The following is a 25,756-nucleotide window of genomic DNA, read 5'->3' on the forward strand; positions in this document are numbered from 1 at the left end:
CCTCCCCGCCCCACCGGAGCTGGCCGGGCTGAGCGCCCGGAGAGGGCCGAGGGCCGGGGGAAGGAGCAGGCCCCGAGTTCCCCCTCCGAGCACTGGGGCTCCTTGCAGCGCCCGACGGCCCCACGCCTGCCCAGCCCCGCCTCGGCGGCCCCGAGGTCTGTGGGTGAGCGGCAGCAGGAGGCGCCATGGCCGACAGGACGAGAGCGGCGCTGTCCGAGTCGGGCTGGTAAGTGGGGGCATCCTCGGCTGCAGCGCGGCCTTCCCTGCTGCCGGAGCCTGTCTGCCACCCCTGGGGCCAGTACATCTTTGTACTTGTAAAACAGCTGGGCGAAGTACAGCTTTGTGGTTAAGTCCGAACAGCCCGGCGGGGTTTGGGTGGGTGGGTTCTCCTGTGTTTGAAGCCTGCAAGGGTGAGGGGACATCCTCGGCCGAGCCCCGGCTTGGAGCCAGGCGCGGTGTCCGTGGGACGGGGGTGCTGCCTCCCTCGGTACGCTTGAGGCCTGTCTCTGGAGCGGCTTCTGCTCGTCGCGGGGAGCTGCTTGCGGCCGCTCTTGTTGGCTCTGTGGAGAGGGGCGCTCCTCGGTCACCCCACCGCGGGACAAGGCTCCTGCTGGCGGGGCCGTGAGCCATCCGCTGGGGCCTGCGGGGCTCGGTGGGGTCCGGCCGAGGCCGCGCTGCGGCCTGCCTCTCCCTCTCCCCCAGGCCTGCCTCTCGGCTGGGTGTCGCTCATAGCAAATGCCAGGAGGCCTGGTGCTTCCTCGATAGTGCTGTTATTTTTGATTGCACTGTGCTTCTTTTCATCAAGGAAGATAAGGTGAAAAAAGTGAAGTTGAGTAAATGGGCACGTGGTATTTGTATTACATACAGCCACATAGTTGTTTTCTAACGAGTCCTAATCTTTGGGCCTACTATCTGTTTTGGAACAATGTGTTTCAGTGAGTTGTGCTTTTCTAGTGCAAACTCTTATTTGCTATTCTGGAGGTGTTTTGGTACTGTTGGAAATTGATTTTTAATTTTTTTAATTGATGAAAGTAATTTGCTTATTAGTCAACATTTTGTCTTTTTTTCCTTCACTACTTACAAGTCTTTCACCAAAACAAAAGGTCAACACTGACTACCAAAACACAAAATTACTTACTTTGTCTGTATTTGAGAAAAACTGCTCAAATTACAATAAGCATAGTTATTTCCAATGGTATTTTGTGGATACTCTGCTGTGTAACTTAGTGGTTCTCCTGGATTGTGATTTCATGTATGGCGAAGTTGTAAAAGATTAAAACAGACGTTATATGATTTAGAATAAAATGGAATTGTTCAGTTGGAAGGGACCTGCAATGGTGATCTAGTCCATCTGCCTGAGCAGTGCAAGGCTGACCAGAAATTAAAGCATACTATTAAGGGCATTGTCCAAATGCCTCTTAAACACACAGACACAAGCTTGGGGCATCGGCCACCTCTCTAGGAAGCCTGTTTCAGTGTTTGACCACCCTCTCGGTAAAGAAATGCTTCCTGGCATCCAGTCTAAACCTCCCCTGATGCACCTTGAACCATCCCTACACATTGTGTCGCTGGAAACCAGGGAGAAGAGCTCAGCCCTTCCCTCTCCACTTGCCCTTCCCAGGAAGCTGTAGAGAGCCATGTGTTGCCCCTCAGCCTCCTGCTTTCCAAACTAGACAAACCCAGAGTGTTTAGCTGCTTGTCACAGGACATTCCTTCCAGCTCATTCACCAGTTTTGTTGCCCTCCTTCAGATACGTTCAAGTACCTTCTGTCACATCCTTGTTAAATTGTGGGGCCCAGAAACTGCACACAGTACTCAAGGTGAGGCTGTGCCAATGCTGAATACAGTGGGGTAATCGCCTCTTCTGACTGGCTGGTTATAATGTTTATTTACCTAGCTTCTACAATGTTACTTTGTGATAATACTAATCAGATTGAGAAAATGGGTGTCTTGAGGTCTGTTTCTTAGATTAGCATGTCATGTTTCAAAAAAACTGCTGTAAGCAGTTCTAGAGTGCACAATCTTGTGATTCCTGGGTATTGGTGAATTGAATTGTAACTATGCAAATTTTCATAACATTAGCTTATTTAAAGGGAATTTTTGACAGTAACTTTAAACTTGCCCCCCCTTCTCTTCTATACTTAACAGCTCTCTGAAACGGAGAAAGCTTTCCATAGAAAATATTTTTATTTTCATAGTTTTCTTTTCTTGCCTTCTAATGATATTCAAAATCTGAGCACACAGTTTTCATTTCTTAGTTGTTTTACTGCTTAATCTGTTGAACGAGTGCCATTGGTAAATGAGTTTCAGGTTTTGGCAGTACAAATATGAGGCGTCTCTAAAATGATCTGTTATTCCACAGTGTTTGCCTTTTCCCTTAGGGGCATATACTCTTGAACAGCTACAAACACTTGTTATTCTTGCAGTACTGCAGGCTGTGACCCAAAGACAGAGGCGGGAAAGATCATTGGGCAAGTAATGGGCTGATTAGCAGGTCCACTGGAATTATATCTTGCCCAAGTTGGGAAGGGTAGTATGAAAGAGGGGGGAATGAATGCATATACTTTTGAGGAATGTGAGGTGAAGTGGAAGAAGAATGCTTGAAGAATATTGTTTAGCTAGTTGTTCATGCACTTCTAAAAAAAAATAAAAACCTATACACCCACCCATACTTTTTTAACTCTTTTGCTGTTGCTCTTATGCTTATGACTTTTCTCATATTATTGTTAGGTCTTACAGTTATTTAACACATGCATGAGTAATCCTTCAGTGGTATTTAACGTAGTATATTTCTGACTATGCCTGACTACACTGGTGGTTAAATCATGTTCTGTATAAAATTGGTTGTCACTGGTGCTGTCACCTCATCTCAAAATGGTATGTTTTCTAGTACAAAAAGGAAGCTGAGTTTATACTTTAAAATCTGTCCCCATTTAAACTGCAGAAGCACTGCTTAGCATTTCAAACCAAGTAAGAAACTGTTGTTCTTCCATAGTTGCAAATTTGCTAGCTTGCAAGATACTGCCTGTACTGATTGGATTTTACTATAACTTTTTCTTAAATCTTTAAAGGTAAGAGTTAATATAGACACTTGTTTATGTGAATTTATGGAATTGGTTTCTGTTTTTTATGATTCCGAATACAAAGTCAAGTTATTTTTCAAGTAAAGCAGTAATGGTGTAGTTAATATAGAATAGTAGTTATATATATTTTTTCCAACTTGGTACTGTACAAGAGTCATCTGTTGTAAAATTGCCTGGACACTTGTAAATGTGCCCTTTAAGCTTGTTTCAGTATGTCAATTAAATTTTTATCAGCTTTTGAAAGATGAAGTACCCCTGCCTAGTACACGTAACAGTGGTAGCTAAAGTTGATAATTTTTTTTTTGTTTGTGGTGGTGGTGGTTCATGAAGATGGTACAAGACCCCTGTAGTCTGCATGCAGAATTGTAATTTTTCTGAAGAGATGTCTTTGCAGCTGTTTTGAAAAGTATGCATTTTTTGAGGCTAGCTCTTCATTCTGCACTATACTGTACGTTGGAATGAGATACTGGCTCTGACTTCAGAAATGAGATAAGGTGTATTACGTTGCAGTGAAAAAGGCATTCTGTCTTGGAACAGAAGTTCTGTGTTAACTTTTTATTTAATTACCAGACACTTTTGAGGAGGAAGGCTAACGGGCAGAGAAAAGTACCTTTTTGTATTGTTACAGTTACATTCATAAATTGTGGAATCAATTTCCCAGTGTTCCCGTTAAAATAGAGACCTTAATAAAACCTGAGTTACTGAATCCAGTTTTCTTACTAAAAGTAAGAAACAATAAATAAATAAATAAAATACATACTAGAAGTATGTAAACAATGAATCCAGAACACTTCTCACTGGCTTGCAATGGAAACTTGTGGTTTGTTTTTTTTTTTTAAGTCTCCCAGGTGGCATTTATTAAGAAAATTATTAAGAGAATATGACAAGCCAGGACCTCTTCAGTGTCCTAGAACTTTGTAGGACATGGAAATTTATTACGTGGAAGTAGCTCTATGTTGTCCAAAAATACACAATATGCCATGTCCTACAGCAGGTTTAGCCTGTGGTTCTGCATGTCTTGGGCCTGGTGACTCATTGATCTCTGAATGTGGGAAAGCAAGACATGGAAACTGGATAACTAAAGAATTATTTAGTACAAATAAGTGTACATGTGAGATCCTTGTAAAGTAGTGCAGATTTTTTAATTGCAGTGTGTGGTGCCATAAAAATTAGTAAATCTGTGGCAGAATCATGTAGTCTTATAAAAGATCAATATTTTGAAGATGATGTAAACAGTGCTCCAACTATGAAAAGCTATTCCCAGAGATGAAGAAGAATTGGAGTTGTACTGGTTGTTTGGAAACAACTGCTCAGTAATCCATGAGAAAACCCTTATATCAATGTAATTTTGGTTTTATATACTCTGTAAGTTAAAAACTATATAGTTGGTGTATACTAAACTTTTAAACAAAATTTTAAGTATTTCAAGTAGTGTGCTGCATACTTGATAACTTCAAATTTTTAAGATTGGTCTGTTCAGACTTGTTTTCTTGTAGGACTAATCATGTGATGTGATCCAAGGAAGCCGGTGCATGCCTGGAAATGCTAGGAAGTGCTCACAGGGGTGAATCTAACACCTCTTTCTAAGAGTGCAGCAGGAATTTGGCACAGTAGTCAGTTCTAGGATCCTGCAAGATCATCTGCTTTTCCTGTGTGTTCTTTTGCAGTTCTACTAAAATATCTTTGGAAAGCTCTGCTGAAATTGGTGCCTGCATATGAGGCAAGCCTAGGCTGGCTGGGTACAAGATGTTCCTTAGACACAGGGATAACACAGTGATTCATAGGAGAGAAGCATATGTTTTGAGGTTTTTGATACTCCTTTTGTCATGTACACTGTTTTGTGATGTTTGATTGGTACAGTGAAATCTCAAAGTGCCAGTACAAAACAAAACACTGCATCATGCATTTTTTGTTTGCTCAGGTGTGTCCTTTACTGGCAGCTGGTCTGTTCTGTTTGTATTCTTGCTGGATGGTGAATAATGGGTGGTTAGAACCTGAATTCTTTGTCATTTTCACTCTGGAGGAGCAGAAAAGGTCCAGTGTTTTACTTCCTGTTAAGGGAAACAAGCTTAAGAAACTAATGCAGATACCGCTTTTAATTTTTAATTTTTTTTTTAAAGAAGGTGCTAGGTGATAAAAAATTACTGGTATCAGATGGTATTGTCCCAGCTTTTACAAGGAACAGATTTAGGGTTGTAATTAATAGTTAAAAAGGTGTGAAGAAGTATAGCTAAAACAAGGAGATGGAAGGAGGTGTAAGACTAATGTGTTTGAAACCCTTCAATCTGCAGAAGAGAAAACTGAAGGGGGAGAGCTTAGTGAAGTTTATGTAATTTGCAGGCAGTACATAAGATGGAAGTAGAACTTTCGTCAAATCCTGCGAGAGTATTACTCACTGAGTGCTCCAACACTAGAATTAGGGAGCACTTACCAAAACTAGTAGCAAACTGGTTTGAAAATGACTGAGGACCTCAACCAAAGTTTATTTGCCAAGGACAAGAGGTTATCCTGTAGATTAGTACAGTTGGTTAAAAGATAAGAAACTAGATAAATAAATAATTGCTTCATGATGGAAGGATTTTAGCAGTATATTTCTGCTGGGATCTAGAGGTTTATCATCTTAAAAAATAGTCTTAAGGAATGGTAGTGTTGTGGCACCATAGCAGTTTGTTGATATGTGGGGGTTGGTAAAATCTAAATTGGTTGGGTAGTTGCAACAAAATCTTAGGATAGCATTGCCTAGTGTTTGCACATCCAAATGTAGTTCAGTATGGTGAATGCCAGGTGTTGCTCATGCAGGGAAAAATAGTGCAAAGCTATCTACAAAGAGATGAGTTCTAAATTTGCTAATGTTACTTACTCAGAGAAGGACAGTGGTCAGAAAGCTGTTGGGAATTATTCACAAAGAATAAAATAATCGTTAAGTCATTATGTATATTAATGGTGTGTCCAAATCATTAACAGTGTGCATTAATGTAATCACCTCAGCACAGCAAAGGTTTCATAGACAGTGAAAAAGTGTATGAGAGATGTGAAGGTCCTCTGTGCTGGGAAGATGAAGGTTTTTAGTATGGAAAACAGAACAATAAGGAGAGAGGTGACAGAGGTCTGCAAAATCTGTAGCTCATACAGAAATGACAAATAGAAAGCAAGAACAGCTACTTTTCTTTAGACAAGAATTGGGCCTGTATTAAACCTGCAAACCGATGAAAGCTAAAGTAGCTTTTCAAGCAGTGTGTAATTAAATTGTGGAACTTAATTGCCACGTGATATTGTGGAGCAGAAAATATAAGTGGGTTAAAATTGTAATGAGGCAAAGTCTTAGGTAGGGATAGGTGTGCTGAATACTGAGCTTTACAATGGAGTTGGACTACCAGCTCTTAAAATGGCTGGAAGCTAGGAATTCTTCCAGCACTTCTTGCTATTTGCCATGTTTTACGTTCTTTACTTAATCATCTGTTTCTGGCCACCCTTGAAAAAAAGAGAACTGTGTTAGGTGGGCCTAGACTAGATGTAGACTGCATGAGTAAAAGCACCATTTATGTTCTTATTTTTACGTTGTTAAGTAAGTGTCTTCACATGGTACTTCTGCTGAAGAAAGGGTATTCTACTCTTGATTGGAGGTGTAGGAAGAGGGAGTGGGAATCTGGAGAGAAATGAACAAGACTGTTGGAAACAGGGCAGAGAGAAAAGACAAAGCAAGTGTGATAGTCCCCTATGCACTCAGTCTCAGCTGCCATTTCCACTGCCTTACTGCAACTCCAACCTTCAGGTTTTCATTAGTTGCTGGAAGACTCTTCTCTCATTATGCCAGATTGCAAATTGATTTATGCATCAACTTTTGGGACACAGGCTGCACCTGCTGGTTTCCCTGAATAATCTGCTAGGAAGCTGGAGCGCTAGTGTAAGATGTCCTTGATAGGTAGAATTGTGCAATGAAGATGTTGCTACTGTGAACCACTCAATAAAAGAAAAAAAAATGAGGAAAGAATAAAAGTGTAGTCTGTTTGCAACACATCGAAAGCTGAAAGTCCTTTAAATTGTTACAGACCTTTTTTTAACATCCATCTTTTCAGTGGCCTTACTTTTATTGATACAGGTTGCCTCAGGTTGATTCTCTCCAATCACTGAGTTCTGTAGGAGTGTGCAGGCTTTCCATAGCTAGTCTCGTTTTTGGAGCCCGGAGAGATTTTGTATGTACTGAGCCTTGTTTCAGAAATTATTTACTTATAGTTCACAGGCTTTCCCATGGTTTTGAGATGCAAATACTTTATTAGAATAAGTGTCACTTAATGGATTTGACTCAATGGCATAGTAGTTTCCTTCTGTCTGCCTGCTTATTTTTGTCCTCATGCTCTTTGACTGACCTCCTATTAAACAGTGCACAGTGTCTCTGAGATGAAGATGTCTGCTGAGTTTCACAGTATTTTCTATTGATTTGTCTATTGGTAAACTGATATAATCACCTAAACAAGGAGCTTATTACACAATTGTGGTTGACTGTTCTGGGCTGATTTACTTCCCACAGATTTGGCTTCCAAGTATAGTGTAAGTGGAGCATGTGAAAAATGTGATTTTTGGTAGGGTTTGGAGAGGACTTAGGCAGGATGGAATAGCAGCATGCTTTTTATTATTTGCCTTTTCCAACAAACTCAAGTTAACTTCCCAATAGAAGAGTGAGTTAAAAAAAGTAGCAGTGTGTTTAGGAAGTCTACGTTTTCCTGATGGTCAGTATCTCTGCTATTTGAGCAGAAGTAAAAGTAGGTGTGGGTTTTTTTTAACTTGTGTGTTCCTGGTGATTTAAATTGTTAGTTAGAAAGCCTGTACCTTCTGGAGAGTGGAAATTTGAGGCATTTGGAGTAGATGTTGGAATATAGATGAACCAGGTCTCAGGAGGAAGTTCTTTGCAAAGTTTTTGCATTCTGAAGTCATGTTGTGAGACTCTTGAGACAGATTGGTTTTTTTCCTGTCTTTCGTTTCTATGTGCTTACACTTCCCAGACCCAGAATCCCCAAGCAACAGGCTGGTGGGAGGGTAGCTGGTGATTTTGGAGTGAGGTGCTGTTGTCATTCATACTGATAATGAACTGATATTCAGTAGGTTTTTATATGTGCATATTTTGTATAAGTGATACTGCTGGATAAAACACAACTTAATGTAAATAATCATGTAGGGGTATAGAAGTATGAAGCTGTTCTGAAGCATAACTTAGGTAGAATTATGCTTAGAAATGTTGCATTTTAAAAATCCTATACACTGGTTAATTTCTTATAGATTGCTTATTCTGTGATAGTCGTAACTAAAATAAATTTAAGAGTGGTTCTCGAAGCTGTGCATATTGTTTATATTTTCAGGAGTAGTACACTTTCTACTTTAGAGCAAAAGGAGGATATTTAATTCCAATACAACTGACAGAAGGAAGGAAAGGTTCTCTGGGGGATGAATGGTATGTGAATATTTCTAATAAAATTTTATGTACTTAATGTAATTTATAGTTGTCAGGTGTCAGAATTTAGGAAGACTGGACAGCTCCAGGACTGATGTACAACCTTTGAGCTGCTTTGCACATTTAAGGAAAAAGTAAGTTACTGGTTTAAATATTTTTTGTAATACTGGTGGGTAATTGAAGCATGATGGATATTCTTGCATTGGTATAATTTTCAGCCCTTCACTTTGAGAAATGTAGCGTAGGTTTTAGAAATAGGAGTGATGGCATTAATGGACGGCAAGCAAAGACTTACTCGGAGTTAGAGAACAGACTGCTGAAATTGCTTCTTTGTCAGAATGTGCTGTGTGGGGAGTGTGGTCAAGACTACCTTTTTCTTTTCTGTTGTTTGTCTCATAGTGCTTCAGGAATGCCCAGGAGCTGCTTTTGCTGTGTCATGTCTGAAAAAGAGCTGTTGAAAGCCAGAGCAGAAAAAGCCATGTGTGTTCAGACAGCTTCAGGATACTCTCAGTGGCATGGCAGCTGTGTCTTTGGCGTGGTCCCAACCTTAGAATTATTTGTGTTCGGGTTAGTGCTTTAGGGTGGCCACCAATATTTTCCTGGGGAAATGTGAGTGAGAAACAGTATTCACAGCTTGTATCTGAGCAAAAAAAATTATGTATTTCATTAGGTGAAGGAAGAAAACCCTTCTTGTAGCGACTTCTGCATGTTCAATTGTTGTGGCCTGTTATGAATCGGGGAGTAGCAAATGTCAAGGAGCAAAGCACGCAAGAGCTTTTGTCCAGCACTTTCTGACTGTAGGGGCTGTTTCTGGCATCTGCTGTATTACAGCAGTGCTGCTTGCTGAAAGCTTATCTTATCAAAGTTTGAAATTGGTGAGATTATCTTGGGCACATCTCTGTGTGTTACCTGGAGAAGTTTGACAATTTTGCATTGCAGCTGTTGCTGCTGGATAACACTGTGTGTACTTAACACTAAATCTCTTCTATTAAGTAGTTGTAGAGACTGATGTTAACATTTTTTCAATTTGCTGAAATTTCAATCTGTTATATTCTTCTACTGTTGCAAAATACAGTATGTTATCTCAACATTTAAATACTTACATAGATGTAAATCAGGATATCCCATTAAAACATGGGCTAAAAGTGTATGCTATCCAGGACCCTACCAAGTGCATTAATAACATTATTTTCCCATTTTGTGAAGATGCGAAATCACTTAGCTCAGATATTGATGGCAATATACTGAGTGGGGAAAATACAACGTTCAACAGCTATATCATCTTATTATGTAATACTGTTTGATGGAATGATAGGAATAGAAATTACCATTTATTATGGAAGCACATTTACACTTCTTTCTTTTGGTTGGTGTTGCCATAATTACTGTTAGGGTCATTGTACAGTGGGAGTAGGGGAGACTTCAAAAGGCATCAGCGCAATTAAGCTTACTTGGAGGTTCCAAGTACATATATTTTTACTTGTTAAACTGTGATGCTGTATCCAAGACAGTTTTAAATACAAAGCAGAGATGTTCAGTTCTACATTACTTCTTAGAATGTTAACGCTAGTGAAGCATTATGTTTTTCAACTTCCTAGAACACTTTCTGTTTTATAGTTGAAAGTACTTGCAAGTGCTGCTAAGGTTCCCATGTAAGTGTTATTTGGAGGAGACTGTGAGGGGGGGGAAAAGTTGGTGAAGGAGCTGAGGAGAAGATCAGTGATTTTCAAGGGTCTGGTTCTGACTGTGCAGAGTGGTGATTTCTGAATGAGGCATATTTTGTGTTGAAGTGATGAGCTGCTAAGGAATGCTGAGAGGATCCTCATGTAAAAAATACCATCCATCAAGCTGCTTTTCATTGGAAACAGAACGTTTAATGAGCACAGTCATGATTCTTGGTTTTAAAAAACTTATTCAGAGTTGTGTTTTTAAATTTAGATGTAACATATAATACACAGATGTACATCTGTGTAATACACATGTAATTATTGATAGACTTGAGAGTTGCAGCTCAGCCAGTCTGAGAAACAGCTTGTAATTCAGCCTTGTGGCAAGTACTTGCCAAATACCTCTGCAACTTTTCACTTGAGTGCTATCTGCAATTTTAGATACCAAATAATATCAGATTGTTTGTAACTGGGAAAATCAGAGTAAGTGAAGGAATGGTATGCATCAATATTTATAATTAATATTTTAAGCTAAACCACTTTGAGCTTTAATAGTTAAAATTATTCTTGAATGTGTAGCATATAATGATTTCAAACTGGTTTTGTGTCATTAAATAGTAAGACTTGTAATTTTTTCTTTTAATGGCTGATGAAGTCTCTCACTGTGAAATTGGCCTGAAACATTTCTTGCATACATTTCAGAATTCTATTTTGAAGGACTGGCTAAACTGGAGAGAATCCCTGTGGAATAAGCAAATGAGGAAAGAAGAACTTGGAGCGGTTTTTATGCTTGAGGTGTTCAGTTTTGTCAATCCACCAAGTTTTCAGCCTTGATCACACATCTATTACAGAAATTAGTTGATTCTCATTGTGGTCGTGGACGCTTAGGCAAAAAGATTCTCTATTGTGTGGTTTTGAGATGGAAAAAGATTTCCTTGGATAATGCTCTGAAGGGTTTTACTAGTGTGTAATTTTTCTCGTAAGTTTGGGAATAGGGAAGAGAAGGGAAGAGGAAACATCTTCCTAATCACTTCATTAGTTACATGTCTTGTCTTTTTTTTCCCCCTGTTTATTTTTCAGTTCCTAACCTAACCATGTTGCCATATGATAATAACATGAAGAAATGGAAAAAGCTTAAGTTAATCTAGAATAGTAATTGCTGTTATGTTCTAGCTATGATCATATTTTCTTCATGCTATTGAAATAGGGAGGGCAACTTAGTGCTTGATTGCAGAATTCCACTCTTCAATGTTTTCCAGTTTCTTCTTTAGGTTTGAGTTTGTAATTTTTTCATTTTTGTTGTTCTGTGCAGAATAATTACTGTGTTCCACTGTTGTTCAGTTCTTAAATTAATAACATAATTTTTATCTTCCAGTAACTTAGTAAAAACTGACTTCCCCCCTCCCCCCACCTCCAGTTACTGGCTGCCTAGAAAAAAGTAATTTTCTGTCAGATTAAATGTTTCTGTGATTGCCTTAGGAAGGAAAGGAAGTGTAGTCTTGAGTTAGATCAGGGGTCCTCAAACTTTTTAAACAGGGGGCCGGCGCGCGCGGATGAAGTGGCAGGCAGCCATCTGCGGCTGCTTGGTTTCCCCCCCCCAACCCCCGGCGGGGGGGGGGAGTGGTCTGTAAATACTGGGGGCCGGATTGAGGACCCTGGGGAGCCGTATCTGGCCCGCGGGCCATAGTTTGAGGACCCCTGAGTTAGAGCATCATTCAAAAAAAGCAGGAAAAATAAAAGCTGTATGTTGCTCTCCTGTTACGCGTTGCCTGTCTAGGAGGTTAGATGATCTCTGGAGTATTTTAGCCCTTAGTTTAAATCCTTCCTTTTCCTGAGGCCATAATGCTAAAATAGTAAATTGAAAATATTAATTTAACCAAAGAATATGAAAATAAGTCCTAGTAATAAAGGAACTACTTCAACACCTGATTTTTACCTGTTATCTCAAGGAATGTTTAAACAAACCATATGAAAGGGAACATAATTTGGTATCTTACCATGTTGCTTTTTTATTCTTTGTTTATAGCGGTAGCACTGAAGTGCAGTGCATCTTTTCTCTTGTGCAAACTAGTCTTTTAATTCCTACTAACTTTGAAAAAATACTAGTAAAAAAATACTAGCTCTAGTAAAACTTCGCTGCTATAACAACAAGCATTTTAATAAAAAATAATACCGGTTAGGAAAAGTATGCTTCTGGTTGTGTGTTCAAACTGCATTTATAGATACCTAACTTGGTTTTGTGGTAGTATGGCTGACAAAATTTTTTTTACAGACCTATACTTGTCTGTATGTCAGTGGTTGTATGAGACTTCTGTAGCTCATGTACAGGTGATGGACTGCAACTTGGAAGCAGTCCTTGGAAGCCCTTTAACAGATCTAGTAGTATTTTTTTAGTTTTAGATATCTATGAATCTCTGTAGCTGTAGAACTTTTCAAATTAATTGTAAAATGTCGTAGTTTTAGTGTGTGTTCTTTTACACTGCAAGGGTGTGCATGCCTTCACATGCTTGAGTATTTTTTTTTGTAAATATGCTATAAATCTAGTTTTCAAGGGCTGTAGAAATAGCTATTTTAGCATAAAGTGGAATAAAAAAAATGTGCCACTTCTGCTGGGTTGAAAATAACTTCTCTATGCAGAAAAATTTGCTGTGCTGAGTTAAAATTATTCAATAATAGTAATAGGGATGTGTGTATTTTAAGCATTGATGACCACAGCTGCAAAAGAAATTATTTTCTGCCTAGCATTTTCAGTTACAGCATATACTTTCTTTGTTTTAGTAGTGAATACTCACCTTTATCTTCTGAGCACATTCTAACTTCTTTTTTTATTTGTTGGGTTTTGTCAATTTTGATATGTGGGAGGGAGGGATGTGCTGGGGCATTTTGAAAAGTTATGTTTTTTTAGTTAGAGCTATGTAAGAATAGTACCTGCAGCAACTATTCTTGGGGACTTCAGTGATAAAATTCTATTTTAAATATTTGAAATAAAACTGAGGGCATTTGCTTAGAATCTTGCTTTGTGAGTCAGTAAACACTGGGGATGTTAAGCTTCTACTATTTCTGAAATTAATATGAAGTGTCCTGAAGCAGTAGTCCAGGTCTTTGACACTGATATGGAAGACACTCTTTAGTAACAAAATACCAATTAATGATGTTTCCAAGTTTAATTTTGTAGTTTTATGGTTCAGTGCTGTTTCTGTGTGGTAATAAAGTGAGATTTTACAGCTTGCTTGAAAAATATTAACAAGTCTCCTTCATGACTGTAGTTGATAAGCTAAATAAGGTGATTAAACCAAATCAAATTTATACTTGATCAACTAAAAATATAGCCTGTTGTTACTTATATCTATGAATAGTATATGTTACATATTCCAGTCTCAATAAGCCAACATTTTAAGTATCCTTACTGGGAGAATTGTGCAAAATGTTTGTTTGAGAAAGCATTTTTGGGAATTAATTCTTACAAAGATGCCAGGTTTTTCTCTTTTGAGTTATTCAACATGTCCAAGCAAACTTTTTTATAGATGGTAACTTCTGGAGAGGCCATCCTAGTTGTAGCCCTTGCTCAAAGCAAGGCTTACTCTGAAGTAAGAATAGCTTGCTGAAGGCTTTGTCTAGTTGAGCCTGGAATATCTCCAGGGTGGCCTGCTGCAGTGCTTAGCCACTTTTTGGGAGTGTTTTTCTCTCCTTTATGTCCTGTATTTGTCTTATGCTTTATCATTTCACCTTTGCTGTGGTTTAACCCCAGCTGGCAACCAAACACGACCGGCAATGAAGCACCAAGCAGCTGCTTGCTCTCCACCCCCCACCCCCCGCAGGGGTGGGGAGGAGAATCAGAAAGGAATGTAAAACTCTAGGGTTGAGATAAGAACAATTTAATAATTTAAACAGAATAAAGAGGTAAGAACAACAGTGTTAACAATAACAGGAATAATAATAATAACAATTAGGGTGGAAAAGTGAGGAAAAAGGGTAAAATCCAAAGGAAGGGAAAAGGAAAAAAACAGGTACAACTGCTCACCACCTGCTGACCAATGCCCAGCCAGTCCCTGAGCAACGACATCCCTCCCAGCTAACCCTCCAAGTTTATATACCAAGCATGATATCCCATGGTATGGAATACCTCTTTGACTGGTTCAGGTCAGCTGCCCCGGCTGTGTCCCCTCCCAGTTTCCCGTGCCCCTCCAGCCCTCTCAGTGGCAGGGCCCAAGAAACCAAAAAGCCCTTGACTTAGTATAAACATCACCCAGCAACAGCTAAAAACATCAGTGTCCTATCAACATTGTTCTCACATCAGAGCCCAAACAGCACTGTACTAGCTACTAAGAAGAAAATTAACCATCCCAGCTGAAACCAGGACAACCTTACACCTCTCAAAACTGGCTTTGTCTCCTTAAACCACCTTCAGATAGTGGGGCCAGGGGGAGAGGAATGAGTTCTTCCTTTGGCCTGCTCTTCTTTAGGCTGAACAAACTTGACAAATGAAACTGCGTTCTCAGTGTCTTCTCCTATGACATGGGCTCCAGCCCCCAAAACATTGCAGGGGCCTGTTTTTATAATAGGGACCCCCAAAACTGGACACAATATTTCAGATGTGGGATTGTGCTGGGAGGAGGGGAGTAATCGCCATCTTGGTTTGCTGGCTACAGTCTTGCTAATGCAGCCCAGTATGTTGTTAGTCTCTACTGCTGTATGGGCACGTTGGTTTGTGTTGCGATTGTTCTCTGCCATGAACCCACAGAGCTGCCTTCTGTCCAGCCAGTTCACAGCCTCAGTGGCTGCAAGGCACATGGCTTGACGCTTACCTTTGAGCTCCATGATCTTACTTTTGGCCAAGGAACTGCTACAGTGGTGCTTCTTACATAGTTCAGTTTTTACTAGCGTTGTCATCCCCTGCACCCTCCCTCCCCAGAAGAAAAAATGAAAATTATTTGTTATATTTTCTTGATGGAAAGTTGTGTATCTCTTTTAAGCTGTAAAGTGGTTATGTTAATATAATTTTGACAAGCTTATGCTAGCACAAGCTATGCTGGTGTATAGTAAAAATACCTGTAATGTACTACTTGATTACAGGAAATGTGGTATACAGAAAGTACTTAGTAAGAACCATTGCTAGAATGCTTTTTTTGGTTTAGCAGCTACTTAAACTTCTGATTTCTCAAATTTGTGAAATGGAGACTAATACGAAAGATGAACGATATCTTCATTTTAAGCAGAAGTTGTATTTTGAGTAAACTTTGCTACAGATCCAGGAAACTTAAAATGTTCTTTTGCTGTGCACATCTTTCCTTGCTGTCTCTACACTGAATGATCTTGTGCTGTCCTTTGCTGTGTTGATCAAAGTTTCTGTCCCAGTACTGTGCGTCTAATCAAGTCCAATAACTGATGTTTGTAGGGAAGCTTTAAAGTGTGACAAATATGCAGAGATTATTTCTCAGAATGTTTCCCCAGCTTTTAACTATTTGTGTTTCAGCAATTTCTTTAGCTGAATGTTCCATTTCTATTAAATAAGACTTTTGATGAATTTCTTCTGCATGGATCTGTGCAATTGGTTTTTGAACTTATGGAAAATGTTAGCAGCCACGGAGTAGTGAATAACAACTTTTATATGCTGTATGAAGCACCCTTTTCCTAAGTTTGCTGATTTTCCCACTTGCTAATTTAAAGACAGTGAATAACCAGTCCCTTTTTATCTCTTTAATGTCACTTGCAACCATATGGGTATGTTAAATCCCTTCTTCAGTCTTTTTCATGGTGAAGAAGCCAATTCTGCATAGTTAATCTTCAAAAGAAAGGTGTCGGTATGTTTGATCTGCTTTGTTACTGTTAAATAAAGCAGGGCAGACAGAAGACAGAGGATTGCGAAAGGAGGGAGTGTTTAGAAAAAAAGTGATCTGACAAGGAGAAGGAGGAAAATGAAGGGAGATACTTTGCAGATACTGATCATTCAATCTCTGTCATTATAGAGGAAAGTACCAAATGACTGAGAAAATGTCATGTGATGCAAATGTGGTATTATTCAGTCTCCTGGCTCCCAAACCAAGTTAAGTAACAATTTACTAAGCTAAATTTAATGCATGATAAATTCCATGCAAGTTTCAAAATTGCAGGCATGTGGCCTTTGGGTGGTGCTTTTTAGCCCAGTATATACTTGCCAGTTTGGATAGAATAATGAGTGTAGGAGTGTGACAGTCATTTGCAGTTAAGAGGTAGAGCTTGGCTTGCACAGGTTTCTGGGAGACTTGGTGACTGGATGTGGATATATTCCTATTTCATTAAACATGCAGAATAAAAAGCTTTAGCTTTATCATGCTGTCTCTTTCTGTGAGGATGATATACCTGTTTTACTATTTAGTAGAGGAACAGTGTCATCAATTACTGCCTCTCAGCTGAGAGGTGGTTATTCCTTAAGAAGTCTTATCTCAGCTGGCGCTTGCTTGTCTTCCTGCATCTGTTGGAGTCCTGACCTGATTGTGTACGGTGAATTATACTTTTCTATGGAGCGCAGATGTATATTTCACTGTGTACTTTTTAGCTTAATATTACTTCCTAATTGTTGTGACACACACTTGATTTTCACTATTTCTTAATCAGAATATTAGGGCATAAACTTAAGTAACCTGCATTAAAGAAAGTAAATAGTCTGGTTTTGGCTCATAGCATCATATGATTACTTGACTCTATGAACAAAATGAAAACCAAGCTGAAAATAAGCTTTTGAGAGCTATGGAAATCTGAAAGTGTGGGTGTCTTCAAGCTTGTGCTCTCTGCTCCTAAAGCTAACTTACTGTAAACTTTGCCCTTTGACTCCTGTGACTACCTGCTGTAGTGAGTGCCCTTGGTGTTCTCTAGTGCCTGGGTACTATCATGCCTTCATTTCCTTCTTGTGATCTGTCCTACCCTAGAACACATTTGTCTTCCTCTCACATCCCTCTCCATTTGGCAAGGATCAGCATGTGTTATGGCTGGTTTGGAACTAAGCAAGTGCTTCAATTGACCAGTTGATTGCTGCTGCTTGAAATGGAAGAGCGCCAAGTTCTGTTTCCCCTTTCCACAATGCAACTGCTAATTTGTATGTCTTGCTTCTACCCAGCAGCTGATTTCTGTGAACTTAGGGGAACTCAGCATCTTTGAGACTACTGTTTCTCTGTCAAATTTGGCTGAAATTGGCCTGCGTGATTAGAATTCATTGGTGTGACAGGGCTGCTGGGCATATTGCATAATACATAAGCAATGTTTTCTAAGGGTAATGGAAATAAACTGCATTTTAAAAACTTTTGGATTTGTTCACTAAAACAAAAATTAAGAAACTGGACTTCATGTGAAATGGTTTGTCCAATCTGTGAAGTGTTTGCTTTTTCCCAACATTGAATACGAAAGGAGGGAGGAGAAATTTGGCAAAAGTGTCTCTCCTTGTGCTTGTTAGTTCAGCAGCTAGTGTTTCAGTATAGGTGAAATGGATATCAGCTCAGGCCCTGGGGAATTGAATCATGTAGTCTGCCTCCTGCAGGAGAGTGCTTTGTCTGTGAATCTGTAATACACACTGTGGTGAAATAGTCTGTAGTCTTTGATGCCATTCTGTGTTTTATAAATAATCAAAACTTCCTCTAGAGTTGCCTCAACATCTCAGGCAAATGACCCCCTAGGCTTAGTGAGTCAGTCTTACACACACACACCCCCCCCACCCCCCGTGTATTTTAACAAATTAAATTGACAAAATTGACAAAAGCTCAGATACCTAGCACTGAGACTGTGGAAAGATGCTAATGTTCATGCAGTGCTATGATTTTTGTTCTAATTTTTGTGCACAGTGTTATTTGTTGTACAATTATCCACTGCATTTATTCTTTGCTAGAAGAATGTGCAGCCACAGTAAAGTGTTTTTAATCCATTCATGTTTTTAGAAGCAGAAACTAAGCTCGTAATTGAAGAGTTTGGAAGTGACCATTTCCTGAAAGACTTGTGAGGTAGGTAAAATTTCAACAGGCGCGGCAAGGATTTTATCAGAATTTGTCCAAAATAAAAATGGCTGACAGGGTCGTTCTTCTCTTACGATTTAGTTTACAGGGCCTGTGTAGTTATTGGCAGATAATTATCATGCAGAGCATAAGAGAAACAAAATTGAAGGAGATTCTTTTCATAGAAAGTGGAAGTTTCAATGAATCTTAACTTCATTTGAGGCAATGCCTTCAAAGTAAGGAAGATGATGGTCCTAAGCGTTGCTTTGCAAATTTTACTTTTTCCCCACTCTATGATGAGGCACCACGACTTGTCTTAAGTCTAAGTTAGTCAGGTTGCTCTCCCTGGGAGTCAGAAAACAGAATTGTGAATTTAACTTCTCTGTCTCACCAGAGCAGAGTAGAAGGGCAGAATTGCCTCCCTTGACCTGCTGGCCATTCTTTTTTTGATGTATCCCAGGATGTGGTTGGCTTTCTGGGCTCTGGGCCTGTGTTACTGGCTCACGTCCAGCTTTTCATCCACCAAGTCCTCTCTGCAGGGCTGCTCTCAATCCCTTCATCTCCCAGCCTGTCTTGATACCGGGGATTACCAGCACGCAGGTGCAGTACCTTGGCCTTTGTTGAACCTCACGATGTTCAAATGGGCCCACTTCTCGAGCTGGTCCTCCCTCTGGATGGCATGCTGTCGCTCAGATGTGTCATGCATGCTGCTCGGCTTGGTCTTGCCAGAACAGCAAAATGGCAACCCAGATGCCACGTTGCTTTGTCTGAGCATACTTAATTGAAGTACTCTTTACCTGCCTTCCTGAGCATGTTATTAAGTGTCTCTGTAACACTTTGCTGAGGATCTTCTTACTTTTGGACAGTGATTGAGAGAAAATTGCTTTGCATTGGATACAGGGGGCAGAGAAATGAGAGGGTGGGGATTCTAACTAGGACAGAAACAGAGCGATTAGGAAAGCTAGAACTGGGATTTTCAGAAGTGCAGAGGTTATGACTATTGTACATTCAGTGCATACCTCTACCTTGTATGAAAATGCTAACTTGTCAGACAAAAACAAGTGTAGTTGTTTCAAGTGGGGCATTAAAACTTAATGCTTATCTTTTTGACACTTTTAACTAAAATTTAACTGAGCTTAATTCCATATTGTGAAAGGAAGGTAACGCCATCTCACCTTACAGAAGCCCTTGAAGGCAGGTTTAATTATTTGGTATTGCTCACTTGGTTTCTTTCATGACAGTATCCTCAGATTAATTAAAAAAAAATCTTAAGGGATGGCATAATTTTGTATATTGTATGGACTACAATTAGTAGCTATAGAAAATAAGAGTGACTGTATATTATGGTATTGCCTGTGCCTGGAGTGGTGTTTGTAAATACACATACAAAGACTGCTTATGAAACCTAGTTTGATCTTTAGTGTTTGTCTTTTCTCTTTTCTGGTATTGTCTTTGAAGCCTTAGTGTGTCTTTAGTGTAATTTTTGTGTAGAGTAATACATAGGATCTGAAAGCAACCTGTAGATTTTCAAGATATCCCATCAGATAAGCTATTGAGAGCTTTATTTTTCTATTACTGAATTTTCTATCTATATGTGAAAGTACAGTTATAAAATCAATTTGAGAAAATCATGAAAGTGCAAGATGGAAGACTTTTTTTATGGTGCTTATAGGATGAAACAGTAGAGTTTGTAAGATTTTGCATTATTGCTGTTGACTGGCTGCATACCATTTGTGGCAAGTTTGCGCTACACAAAGTGGAAATTTAAGTTGGTGTCTCTTCATTGAAAAAGTAACGGCAATTTTCTTCTGAAAACAGACCCCCTGCAATAGCAGATTTTCAGAGGTATTGCTATTATGTGTGTTATGTGCTTGTCATGTTGGTTTTTTTTTTTTTTTTCCTTTAATGTTGAGGCAGTCATTTACTATCTGGTGTTAAAATATTCTAGGCCAGGCTATGCAAGGAGTTTATGGCTGTAACTGTGGTGTTGGATGTGAGGGTTGCAGTGCTGGGTGTGCTTGGAGATAGTGATTTCCAGAAGGGCTGTCATTCAGTTATCCCGACTTACACTGTCTCTCTTCTGCGTGCTTGCAGCCAGTGGTGCTATAGGTGTAAAAGTATCTTAGAGTATGAAGTAGCAGCGTCCCTGAAATCATCCAGATCAATCTGTATAATTTCCATGAGCCAACAAGTTAGTCATTGATGGAGGATGGTCAAATGATTTGTGAACTTCTTGGGAAAGACCTCTACAAGACTGACTGTGTAGTAGCTGTTTCTTCCTGTTAGAGGAAAGAGCAGGGAGCACAGGTGTACTGCCTCCTAAGGACTTTATCTTCAATATTGAGGAAAGTAGGGGAATTCTTGGGATTCTCAGATGATGTTGATTACATATATACATATTTTTAATTGTTATTTCTGATGAGAGTCTTTTTTCCTTAGCATTATGCACAACATTTCCTCTGTTGTGCAGAGGCTTTCTCTTTTCTGATGTACTGAAAGCCTGTCTTGCAGTTGCATTCAAATATTGGGTAAATCTTAGCCTGTGCTTCAGAAAGTATAGCTCTTGTCTTGGTGCCTGTTGTCAAGAACGTGTAGTCTAGGAGTTATGCTCCAACAGTAGACACGAGTTTTAATTCTCTGTCCAAATTTAGTTGTCTAAAATTGAGGTGCCTGTGTTGAGCTGGTTACTTTTAAGTCTCCATTAAATTTACAGAAATAATTACCTCCAGAAGGCCATTCATCTCTTTCTAAGCTAGGTGTCCAAGATAAGAAAGATAAATTGCTGTGGTGATTATAAGTGGAGCAGAGTGGCTCGTTGAGATTCAAATATCTAGCTTACCCTCTGCAGTGAGGGTCACTGAATCTCATCAGAACTGTTCAGATAGCACTAGTTCAGTTGCAGATTGCTTCATCCTGTTTCTACCCATGTAGTTTTTATATGTGTGTGTGTATGCATATACATATATATACACACAAGTATAAATAAAAATAATGGATGTGTTGGAGCATGTCCAAAGAAGAGCAGCAAAGCTGGTGAAGGGTCAAGAGAACAAGTCTTACGAGGAGCAGCTGAGGGAACTGTGGTTGCTTAGCCTGGAGAAAAGCAGATTCAGGGAAGGCCGTACGGTGCTCTACACGTACCTGAGAGGAAGTTGTAGTGAGGTGGGTGTCGATCTCTTCACCCAATTAACAACTTAAAGGATGAGAAGAAATGGCCTCAAGTTGTGCCAGGGGAACTTCAGACTGGATATTAGGAAAATTTTCTTCACCAGAAGGGTTGTCAAGCATTGGAACAGGCTGCCCAGGGAAGCAGAGTCCCCATTCCTAGAGATATTTAAAAGATGTGTAGATGTGGCACTTTGGGGATATGGTTTAGTGGTGGACTTGGTTAGTGCTAGGTTAATGTTTGGACTCTATATATAAATTTTTTAAAAGTGTAAGTTGACCCTCACTGTGTGCCTTTGAGGCTCTGGAGGTTTGGATTCACCTTCACCTTTTGGTTCTGGAGTCCCACCCAGTTCAGAGGGTTATCGGTAGTTCCTAAAATGTTCCCTTTCACCTGAGATGTTTTTAAAGGAGTATGTCTTTGTTCCTGGTTTGTAGCTATAGTTAAGATGGATGTATAATACAGTCCAGTGATTTTTTTTTTAACAGTTGTAGACAATATTAATTTTTTTTGCTTTTTAATTACATTTTTAATTATAACAACAGATGTAATAAATCACTGTATATAAAATAAATATGCTTTTTCATGTGCCTTTTTCCTTGGAGGACATGGAGGAAAATGAACAGAGCAAGGAGTGTAGGTTTTTTTGTGGTCTTTGAAGTGTTTCTGAACATGTCGTGTAATAACTGTGTTGCTTCAAATATTTAGTTGGTAATTAAAAAGTCTCTGAATTAGGTCACAAAAATATCCACTTTCTGTCTCTGAATGCTTCCTACCTCAAATACACTTTTCCCCTTCACTGCTTTTGTGAGGTAGAGAGATGTTGCTACTGGTCTTTTGTAGATGGCAGCTGTGGCAGAGTCTTTGTTTTTTCATTGTAAGCGAACAGGACTGCGTGACCATGCGAGCAAAATGCCAAGTCCTGTAGGCGCGAGGGCTCTGTTAGATTGCCTCAACAGGCAAGTGTCTAATGCCAGTTGAGATTAAGGGCTGGTAGGTATGACAGTTTACAGGAATCTGGTATGCATCTGAGCTGGGAGCTGATGGTGTCTCAGATAGTGCTGGTAGGTACCTTAATAGAGAGCTCACTTAAATTGACCACGTAAAGATTTCAAGATGCCTGTTACCGGACTACCTTAATTTTTGACATATTCTGATAGTGTTTGAATGCTCCAGTTCCCTGGGGAAAGTAACATCTCCAGTCTGAACTAAATTTTTTTGCATGATTTCTTAATTACCATTAGCTGCCAAAAGTAGGAAATGTCTAGAACTAAAGTTATTTATAGAAAACAAACATAACTTTTTGGTAAATACGGTCTTTTCTCATTTGTAAAAAACATGCAACGTGCCCTGTTACAGTTCCTGCATGTTTGACTTAAAGTATGACGGTTTGTGTACTGGGTTTGCATGGCAAGTTTTGGTAGCAGGGGGTTTACAGGGATGGCTTCTGTAAGAAGCTTCTAGAAGGTTCCCCTGTATCTGGCAGAGTCCCTGCCTGCTGGCTCCAAAATGGACCTGCTGCTGGCCAAGGCTAACCCCATCAGCCATGGTGTCAGAGTCTCTGTGACAACGCATTTAAGATGGGATGGGGGGGAAACTGCACAACAGCAATTGAGAGGAGTGAGAACATGTGAGAAAAACAGGCCTGCAGTCACCCAGGTCAGTGGAGAAGAAGGAGAAGGTGTTCCAGGCAGCAGAAGAGATTCCCCTGCAGCCTGTGGTGAAGAACCATGGTTCTTCAGAGGCAGGCTGTCCCTCTGCAGCCCATGGAGCTTCATGGTGGAGCAGATCCCCACCTGCAGCCCATGGAGGACCCCATGCCGTGGACCACAGAGCAGATGAGTGCCCAAAGGAGGCTGTGACCCCAAAGGAAGCCTGGGCTGGAGCAGTCTGTTCCTGAGGGATGGCACCCCATGGAAGAGACCCACGCCGGAGCAGTTCATGAAGAACTGCAGCCTGTGGGAAGACCTCATGTTGGAGAAGTTTGTGGAGGACTGTCTCCTGTGGGAGGGACCCCCACTGGAGAAGGGGAAGAGTGTGAGGAGTCTTCCTCCTGAGGAGGAAGGAGCAGTAAGAGATCGTGTGATGAACTGACCACAACCCCCATTCCCTGTCCTCTTGTGCCATTTTCGCAGTAGGAGGTAGAGAAAATAGGGAGTGAAGGTGAGCCTGGGAAGAAGGGAGATGTGAAGGGAAGGTGTTTTTAAGATTTGGGGTTTTTTTCTCATTACCCTGCTCTAATTGGATCGGTAATAAATTAAACTAATTTCTCCAAGTTGAGTTTGTTTCGCCCATGACAGTAATTGGTGAGCGGTCTCTCCCTGTTTCTATCTCAACCCATGAGCCTTTCATGACATTTTCTCTCCCCTGCCCAGCTGAGGAGGGCAGTGATAGTTCACCCCACCACAGCTTTGTGCCAAATTTTTTGTAGCTCACTGTGCTGTGGGTTGTCATTAGTGATGTTACACTGTTAATACAGTAGCAGCTATGTAGGAATATTTAATTGTACTTGTGTTAGTGTATTGCAGTTCATTTTCACTGCTTAGATGTAGATTTTTTTGTTGTTGTTTGTTTCTCTGCTGTAGTTACAGAAGACAACGTAAGATTGATCTAAATGGGAAAGTTTCACTTCTAATTAAGCAGGTATAATTGTGCTGGTAAACCTTCTGGAAGTCTTTACACCTTAAAGTTTGTAAAGGAAATGTGTGCTGTGGTTCTGACTACCTCAGAAAAGGCTGGTAATGCTAGGCATTTTACAAAACCTTAAATTCATAAGTCATCCATATTATATTGCGGCAAATACTTGGATAGTGTAGTTCCTGTTTTAACCTCTATATGGGGAAATATAAAACTGTAACTCCAAAACTTAGGGCTGTTACCTGAATTGGGGTTGTGGCAGGTGGAAGCAGGGTCACAACAATGAGCAAAAATGGTTTTTTTGTCAATTCTGTAGTAGTTTTCAACAAGTGATCTGAATTATCTCAGCTGTAATTCTATAAAAATTAATTTGGTTTCATACTGAATACTGGATGTGAAGCTGAAAGTTACAGTTAGCAGTATTAAAATATCAGAGAAGCATTAAAGTCTGAGAAATGTAGTTATTTGGGGCTTTTGAAAGCTGCTCTGGTACCGGGACACCCATTTGTGTCTCTTCCCCATCCTGCAGAGTATTTCCAGGGGAACTCACATGAAAATAAGAATTGACTTGAATTAAATTTCAAAAAAAGTTTTGTTTTCTTGCAAAGCATTATCTAAGGTTTTACAGTCTCTGCATTCTTAGATGTCAAGTTTGTTGTATGCTGGACATCCTTTCCTAAAGAGGGGACTATTTCTTGTATACTTGCATTGAAAACACATCTTACAGGTTGTCAATAATAGTAAGGGCATTTTGTTGTCTTTCTCCTGGGTTTGGATCCACCCCAGTTTAAGTTCTGACCAGAAATGAGCTCTTTTTTTTTTTTTTTTCTTCATCCTGTATGATTTTTACTTTTTTAGTGCTCTGAAACCTTGTATTTTGTTATAACCCATTTTTTTTCCAGTTTACTATTTTAGCTGTAATACTGGTAGCCATCATAGATGTGTTCTCTCATCAAGAGGAAGAACTGTAGAAGGAAATTAAGTTTCTTCAACAGCAGTTACAGTAACCTTAAATGGTTGGAGGGGATCAGCTGTTTGTAGTGTTGACTTACAATTCAGGGATCAGGATGTTACTGTCAACCCGAAGACATTTTTGCAGATTATGAAGGAACCTACTAGCTGCTGAACTTGATTGCTTGTTGTGACTTAGCCATTAACTGTTGTTTCATTGGGCATTCACAGTCTGCAGCTAGCATATGTGGAACAACATTATAGGAGGGTAAAGGTGAGATACCTTTAAAAGTACTGTGAGATTCTTTTTTGGAAAACAGGTGATTGGTCTAAAAACAAATGCTACAATGTTGGCATTGCTGTCCAGTGGACTGCCTGAAAGTGATGTTTTTCTTTTTTTTGTTAATTTACAGTAGTAGTCTTTCTGTAGCTATGATGGGCCAAAGATAAAAGGAATCAAGATTTATATGGAAAGGTAATGAATTTGGAAAAAGTGAACAATCTTTTGGGTTCAGAATCTTTTTGGTTTTTAGCAATGACCAAAATGTAAGGTAAACACAGATCAGTGTAGATACAGTTTTTCTGGATCAGCAGCTAAGCTTTTATACTCAAGATCTCAGGAGTGTAGGGATGGGGAGAAGGGAATTTAGCACCCAGTAGACAGAGGGAAGAAAAGGTGGAAGCAGGGGCACTCTTTCCTTGAAGATCATGCCTAAGACTTTGAGATGTGTTATTTGATTGATGAAATAAGTTTTTCTTGGTGTCTGGGAGTTTTTCTTACTGATTGTTTGAATTCCTTCTGTGGTGTAGTAGCTTGGTTTTGTCTGGGAAGTTTTTCATTACATTGA

At 39.7% G+C, this 25,756-nt stretch overlaps 1 protein-coding gene across 4 annotated transcripts in view; it reads left to right on the forward strand.

The window, feature by feature from the left end:
• The first annotated feature begins 8 nt into the window (after positions 1–8).
• The window catches only part of TDRD3 (tudor domain containing 3), a 109,069-nt gene continuing 83,321 nt past the window's right edge, over positions 9–25,756 (forward strand). For 2 of the 4 annotated variants that reach the window (XM_056327451.1, XM_056327452.1), the window contains exon 1: positions 9–226. In XM_056327451.1, the coding sequence (XP_056183426.1) occupies positions 186–226 (41 nt within the window). In that variant the 5' untranslated portion in view covers positions 9–185. The remainder of the gene's footprint in view (positions 227–25,756) is intronic. The other 2 variants (XM_056327454.1, XM_056327455.1) reach the window with 2 other exon arrangements.

The sequence above is a fragment of the Falco biarmicus genome, chromosome 2 (genome assembly GCF_023638135.1).
Source record: "Falco biarmicus isolate bFalBia1 chromosome 2, bFalBia1.pri, whole genome shotgun sequence".
Taxonomy (NCBI): domain Eukaryota; kingdom Metazoa; phylum Chordata; class Aves; order Falconiformes; family Falconidae; genus Falco; species Falco biarmicus.